This window comes from Epinephelus fuscoguttatus, linkage group LG17, assembly GCF_011397635.1.
Source record: "Epinephelus fuscoguttatus linkage group LG17, E.fuscoguttatus.final_Chr_v1".
Lineage (NCBI taxonomy): Eukaryota > Metazoa > Chordata > Actinopteri > Perciformes > Serranidae > Epinephelus > Epinephelus fuscoguttatus.
In genome coordinates, this window is record NC_064768.1 from 12,935,495 (window position 1) to 12,943,477 (window position 7,983).

At 41.0% G+C, this 7,983-nt stretch overlaps 1 protein-coding gene across 1 annotated transcript in view; it reads left to right on the plus strand.

Moving 5' to 3' along the window:
* Positions 1–3,907, plus strand: part of LOC125905325 (POU domain, class 2, transcription factor 1) — a 105,061-nt gene extending 101,154 nt beyond the window's left edge. The window contains exon 18 of the mRNA XM_049603254.1: positions 1,608–3,907. Within this exon, the coding sequence (XP_049459211.1) occupies positions 1,608–1,987 (380 nt within the window). The 3' untranslated portion in view covers positions 1,988–3,907. The remainder of the gene's footprint in view (positions 1–1,607) is intronic.
* Positions 3,908–7,983: the final 4,076 nt, after the last annotated feature.

The following is a 7,983-nucleotide window of genomic DNA, read 5'->3' on the forward strand; positions in this document are numbered from 1 at the left end:
GTCATTCAGAGCCGGCCTCCTCCGGGCCATGTGTTGATGAGAAGGATACAGCCTGTTATGGAAACTGCAGCTCTGGCACTGCCGGCTCTGATAGAGTTATAGGCTGAAGGAGAGAAGAAAGAGGAGCCTCGGTGAAAAGAGGGTTTTTGAAATGAAGTGTTGACGTGGAAAAGGATTTCTGGTTTGAATCCCTCTGGGGCCACACACAAGCTATGAATGTTTACACTCGTGGCGCTGTAATGGATAAAAGTGTTGACTATTACACTGGAATTCAAAAGTCGGCAGGTGTCACTCTCTGTTACAGTGGAGCTCTGACTGATAGACAGCTTATTCTGCCGTGCTCGCTGCAGTAATTCTGCAGGAAAATACAGGATTATTTTCAGTGTTGGGATCTTATTTCTCATCGCAATACATCATAATGATGCCTTGAAAAACACCTTGTAATATCTAAAGTAAACCTCTTTAGGTCACTCATGGTTTTTTCTGTGAACAGTGTGACACATACTGATGATTTTTTTTTTTGTTTTTCTGTGGTGCTACTTGATGTTGTGTGCAGATAGTCAGCAGAATGAGACAAGTTTATTTTCACACTTTCACAAGCATCCAAATCAGTATTCATCATTCATAGCATCATGTAGCTGGTTGTGTGCATGTGTAGTAAATAACTGTATCTCCATCTTCATCCTTTTGCTGACTGTCATTTGTCTTCTTGCAATTTAGGATTTAGTATTTTTTATATCAAAATGTAAATAGAAGCATATTTATTTCTAAAGGTTCAGTTCACCATATATATATACTGTATGTATGTGTATATACAGATATATATATATATATATATATAGATATATATATATATATATATATATGACCGTCGTTCACGAGCAGTGATTGACATGATTGACAGCTGCTTTAAAGACTCCTCGGCTCTGATTGGTTGTTTTTGGTGTGCTGAGTTAGATTCTAGCAAATGCCATGAGAAGCAATAGACCATTATCCGTCTGTTCTTTAGTGACAGCTTCAGCAAATGTGTCACCAAGTTATTTTCATAAAAGTCTGTCCGAAATTATTCTGATATCTGTTTGAAAATAGTTTTGTTGTGACTTGGGTGACCTGACCCTTAAATCATTTTTGCCTGCTTACTCCCAGAATGATTTATTTCCATTATATAAGTGAATGTATGAAAACTGCCAGTTTAGTCACTCTGCAGTCTTCCCCTATCTGCATCTCTAGTTACTGATGTGTCTCTTTTCTTCCTGTCTTTTTCTATCCTCCAAACCTGTCTTTTTTTATCCACTCTGCCTGCTCTTCTACAAATTTTCTTTCCTTTTTGTCCTCTGCCTATGTTTATCCATCTCTCCATCTTTCTCTTCACCTCTTTTCTCTGCTGTTTGTTTCCTCTTCAACGCCACCACATCTACGTTCGTCCTGCTTTTCCTTTTACTCTTTTCCCTTCCGTCATCTTTTTTCTACCTCGCTTCATCATTTGTCACTTTGTATTTATCACATTTTTTCTTTTTCTTTCCCTCCTCCTTTCATCTCAACCCTTCTCTTATCTCTCACTCCGTCCACACTCCCTCTATCTTCTTCCTCTCGTCCATCCCTACCAGCTCTGGCAGCCAGCAGTGGTCAGCTGCCCATCTCCAGCCTCGAGGGGGGAGCCGCTCACATGCTTCTGGGAGGACCTGGGGGTCCCGCTGTACCTCCTTCCCTCCGCCCCTCACTCTTCCTCAACCGCCCTACCCTCCTCCCCATGGTGACCGGCTCCATGGCAACAACCTCCACACCTGCCATGGGACTGGTCAGCAGCGTTGGTGGAATGTGCGGCCCCCGTCCCTCCTTCTCCCAGTCTCCGCCGCCCGGCGCCAGCGACCTCATGAGCCCGACTTCGTGTCCCGAGGAGTCCGCATCTCCTTGTTCAAGCCCCGCCTCCTTCTGTTCTTTCAGCGAAGCCTCGCCACCTCCTTTGGGAGGGGCCATGGCCGAGTGATCCCTCACTGACAGCCAAAGTTTCTTATCAGAGGAGAACGAGGAGGAGGAAGAGGAAGAGTTAAAGGAGCTTTAAAAATCTAAATTTACAACCTCGCCTTTCAACCAAAGCCATCTCTCTGTCTGATCCATCTCTGATTTCGTCTCTCTCTTTCTCTGTCTCCCCGCTGAAGTCTTCTGAAGCCAAAAATATACACAGATGGATGATGGGAGGAAGCAAAGAGAGAGGGAGAATGGAGAGGATAGAGAGAACTGCAGAACGGAGGGGGGACATTTGAAACCAAATAATGATCTACAGCTGGAGAGGTGGCACTGAGGAGTGTTTTTGCTCAGCATCGGGGAAATGAACAGCATGCTTTTTATCTGCTGGAGAAAAAATAAACTTGCTGAGGGCAGGGATGAGAAGCGAAACTGTGTGTGAGAAATGGGAGGCAAAAAGAAAAGACTTGTTTAACAAGCTCAGAAGGTCATGTGGTTGCAACCAAATTTAAAAAAAAAACAAAACAAAAGAAGAGGGAAAAGATGCTAGAAGAGAAACACACACTTACAAAGATGAAAACCAAAATCTCCAAATACCAAAAACTGAAAACCAAAAAAGACAAAAAAACAACAAAACGGAGAGAAAAGCTTTAGTTCAAAAAGACTTTGCATTCTGATCTGTCCAGGATCAGGTCAGTACTTCATTTCACTTCATGACAAACATTTGCCATTTCACTCAGGATTTCCTTTGTTCTCATTGTCAGTTTTACAAAATATCTATTTTTTTCTATTAATTTACATTAATCGCTCTTTGTGGTATTACAGATATGTAATGTTTTACAGCTGATCCCACATGCAGCATATCTACCTACCTCTCTCTTTACAGTGATGCATACCTTACAGTAGAACAGGCAGTGTTTGTTTTCACCAGTCTGGGGTGGCAGATGGGTGGAGTTTACTACTATAATTACTATAGCATCACTTAAGATGCCGATCCATACTTACTGTAGTATACTTTGCTGTTAATGCCTGAGCTTTCTGGTATTCATTAAATTATACTATGTGGTAAAACCGACCCATCTGGCATATAAATTGGATAAAACCAACCGTACATGTTGGAAAATCTTATTTGATCCAGGTAAAAATAAATATATTGGTCATTTTTTGTTGGTTGTTTAGCTGTTTTATTAACATCCTAATTTTCTGTGCAAAGAGAACATTTTCTATCAGGATTTCATCATCAATATTCTCACTGTTGTCTTTAGTGTTTGCTCAAATCGAAGTAAACACACTCAACAGTCTACAAAGAGGATACCACAGGCAGATGTGGACAGTCTTGGGATTTTATTCAGCATTATTTGGCTTCTTTTATTTTCATCACCCCATACACACCCATACCATCATCATGTCATCTTCCAGACTGCTCATCTACCACCAGACAGTCACTCTTGGATACCAAAGCATCGCCTCTGGCAGCGTTGTCTCTTGATTCGCCCGGGAGACGAGTGTCCAGACAAAACCTCAGCAGTGTCAAAGGGAAAACACACACACACATACACACACACACTACAAGCAAAAGAAAGAGTCCAAACCAAAAAAAAAAAAAAAAGAACAAAAGAAAGAGGTGAAGCACCGGCGTTCCCCTTACTGCCCCCAAACCCCTGCCCTCCATCCCTCCCTCCCATCTGCCCCTCTCCTTTGTCTCCAAAGATCAGATCAAAGGGCCAAAAGAAAAGAGGAGAAGAAGAAGAGGAGGAGAAGCGGTCAGGAGCGGAGGAGCCAAAGGTATGAAAAGCTGCAGGGGGAAAGCAAGAAGATAGAAGGAAGAGGAGCAGGAGGAGGTGCGCTCGAAGCAGCGGACCAAAAAACCAAAAAGTAACCCAAAACCAAAAGCTACTACTACTGCTACTAATTATGTACGAGTGACTGAACCGTAACTAAACCAAATACAAACAAAGAGGGGGAGGACGAGGGGAGAAAAGGGGGGAGTAAGGCCCTGTCTGTCTGTTTGTCTTTAGCTGTGATTGCTGTTCTTGTATCGACAGACAGAAATCGTTCCCTCCCTCCCTCTGCCAGCGACCTCGGCTTTGTTCTCACTTTTTCCTGGATGGATAAAATATGGAATAACCTCAACAAACTGACTTTGAGAATATATATATTTTTGTTTTTGCTTTCCATAGTGTGTCTGTTAATGATGTATGGATTTGTCTCATTGCTTTCTACTTATTATGCGGCGGGAAGGAGGGAGGGAGGGGCAGGGTGGGGAGGTGGTGGGTTTTGGCGACGTGTTGCCTATTTTCATATCTTCTTGTCTCTTCGGTTGTGCTCTGGGTTTTTATTTTTCTTTATGGTTGGAAATAACTGTGAAAATGTAGCTTCCAAGATTACAAAAAAAGTTTTTTTAGTTGATCCAGAATGTTGTGAGAAAGCCAAAACTGAAAACCAAAAGCAAAACTTTTTAGACATACAACCAAATAGAACAACCAAACCAATGCACAAGTTGTACGTGTGGCTCAGCTGTGTGACTGTGGGAACGTGTGTGTATACGTGTGCTTGTGCGAGCATGTGTTGGTATAAAGATAAATACTCTTGCATCCAAACCAAACCGTAAAACACAACGCACTCTTTATGTCTCATAAACATGTTCGACAAACTAATGTCACCCAGATACTTGAAAGCAGAACTCTGGTCACTTTCAACCAGGACCCATTTCACAGAGTTTTCCCATCAAACTTATCGTCTCCAATGTTCTCCCCTGCTGCTTGGATCATTTCTAACACAAACTCCAAAAATCAAAGTGATCCCTCTGTTGCCTTGTGAAACCTAGCACAAGTTTGGTTTATTTATATTCAGATAACTTTCACTATTTATTTTTGCAGAGGGCTTCTGAGGCTTGACTGTACAGTTGCTCTCGTTCATATCTTTTAACATATGTGTCTTTCCAGAGTGAGAAGTTAATAAGTGGTGGAAAATACAGATGTGCTTCTTTTGGCCACACAGCTCATTTTTAATGCAGCATACTTAACAGGCAGCCACTGCTTTCTATTAATTTCAGCAAGAATGAAAATCAATTTACTGATATTTTAAACATAAGCGATATTGCTAATCCTTCACTTGAACTTAACGTCATGTGTTTCTCCCTGATGTTGTATTATTGTAATGCAAGTGAGAGCAGGCTCACATATTCCAACATGTTCTCGCTCTCATCTCGTCAAATACAGCAGCTTGGTCAGTGGCCTTCAGACTGTGATGCTTTAGGTTCCCCACTAGCGTCGTCTTTGACACTCAGGGACGGCAGTTCAGTTCTCAAAATAATCTTCCATGTTCACGGGAAACATTTGCTTGAGTCCAGACCTTTGAACCGGCACCATTACCCCGAGTACAAGTTGACTGATTTGTCTGCCATTGTGACATGAAACAGTAATTTCGCAGGTAAATAACAACAACAAATGAGCAATGCAGGGGTCTTCAATTAGCCAACTGGCACCACCGACAGGACTAACATCATTGTCTTGCTGTTGTCAAGCAGTGTGCCGGAACCAGTGAGGAGTTATAAGAACAATGGTGAGCACTGAGGACCAGATAGAAGCTGCTATCCGGGCTGTTCTTAATTGACATGCTATCCCAATATCACCCGACACTGGCATGGCTACACATCAGTGTGGAGTTAAAATGACGTTAGATTCAGGTGGATATATTGGTCTAATTGGTTAGGGGAAATTGAACCCCCTTCCCTCACAAAAATTGGAGAGAGTGGGCGCAAAATCAGACTAAAGATGGAAACACAGTGTAATGAGTTGATAATTATGTCCAATATCAGGCAAAGGAAACAGCTTTCACCAAAACTGTTTTAGGTTTAGGCAATAAAATTACTTGGTTAGGTAGGAAAAAAACATCATGGTTAGGGTTAAAATAAGTAAGTTTAACCTGTGATTCTCCCAAACACAAACAGCCATCTCCAGGGTGAAAGTCCTGTGCTTGGTTGAGTCATCCACCCCTCCGTCCCCCTCTCCTGCCAAACTTGGACTGTCTCGCTCTTGATACAATGTCATTGCCACGGATGGGTGCATCAGAGTTAAATTAAAGCCTGGTACATTTGTACAGATGCTGTAGGGTGCCTTGTGTATCAGAATCAGACACTGACGGCCACTGACCAAGCTGCAATATTCGATGCCCCGGGAATGAGAACAGGCTGTATATTAACAAGTTATGTGACCTGGAAACCAAACCTTTTAATGTAACTGTGAATAAGATAAACAAGTATGTACAGCACATCTAGATGATCATCAGTCAACTCTAATTTCCATTGAATGTATCACCAAGGTTGAGTTTATAAGGATCAGTGATTTTTTTATATTGTGCTGTTTTTAATAGTGAAGGCATACCAGTTTTCAAGTATCTAAAAACTGTTGATAAATTATCACCAATACAGTATGTTTGATTTTACGTTAATGAGCTGAGACATGTTTCTTTTAAAAAGCTCCCCAGTGAAGCAGTTGGCGATATTTTTGTGAGAAAAGATCACTCTGATGGAATAATAAAAAGAGGTCCAGGTTGAAAACAGAGAAAGCTTTCATCAAACACACACACAGGTACTGAAGGCAACCAATGAAAAAGATGATATGGGGAGGGAAGTGGGGGGGTGCTCACGTCTGAGATGGATTAAAGGCTGTTAACGTCCACTTTTAGAGGGAATGTATCCATTAGTTCTTCTAGGTTTTTGTAGGGGGGAAATAATCTATGTTCAACTGCTCTTACTTGTTGCTGATGTATAAAAAGGCTGGGACTATTACCTTTGATGATGACGACCGAAGACGACGACTTGATTTAAGAACCAAAAGCTTTAAAACTCTTTATCTCTCACGGGCTCTTTGTTGGAAAAAAATATTTGTATTTATTGTATGAGGGAGGTGTGTGCTTTTTTCGGGGATGGGGAAAAATGGTCCGTTTGTATTTTATTAACTTCTTTGTCTCTCACCTTTATTTATTGACTCTTTATTTATGTATTTATTGGATTCTATTTATGTCTTTCTGGATCTTTGTAATAGTTTTTTCAGGGGTTGTTGTGAGGCTTGTATCTGCAGAGAGAGGGGTGTTCTTGAGATCAAGACAAGAAGAGAAAATGCCAAACGAATGTTTCAAAGCAAAACCAAACTTAAAGACTGTTGTAACCTGAGACAGAGAGAGAAAGTAGCAGGGAAACTGTGACGGAGGAAAATACTGTTTTAAAATTAACTTTGTGGGGGCAATTTGTCTCAGCGTTGACTGTCCGATACTTGCAATCTCTCACAGAACCTGGAGTGTGTGTTACAGTTTTTTAATCTCCAGTTGGAAACATTGGGTTTCTCATTTTGGATTAAACTTATATTGTTTTCAGTTGCACCAGCTCTTTGTTAATTCAAAATGTGGTTGATTAGTGTATACTAAATGGAAAGGTACACATTAGGCTACTAAATTAAACTTATCTGCGCCAAACAAATTGGTTCTTAGGTATATGTTAGTTGTTACTAACTATTTACACCCAGTAACTGCCATTATGTAGCCGTTACATAGCTAACGGAACTAACTGAAAAAGCTAACGTTAGCTTGCCAATATACGACCTGTTTAGACGACTAAAAGAGCTAATATGCAGAATGGTTGACATATCGGATTTCACAGTTGATCACTCACGCAAATAACAAAATAAAATCATACCTACATTTACGAAGTATTAGCAGTTAAGTTTAAAAGTTAAAAAAAAAAGCCCCTAAAACTGTAAGTTGTGGCCGTTAGCTTGTGATGCTAAGGGCTCATTTATGCTCAATGTTAGGTACGTATAGAGACACGGACAGAGACTTCTGTCCATCCTCTGTGCTCATTTCGTCCGTATTTGTGAACGTTTTCTGAAAGCTTATGGATATGAACGAAACGGAGCAGTACCACTAGAGATCGTGGGGGCAGTGTAGCCTACTTCAAGTAACATATGACCAAAAGACACAACAAAGACATTTCTAAAAAAGGCAGAACAGGAGGAATTA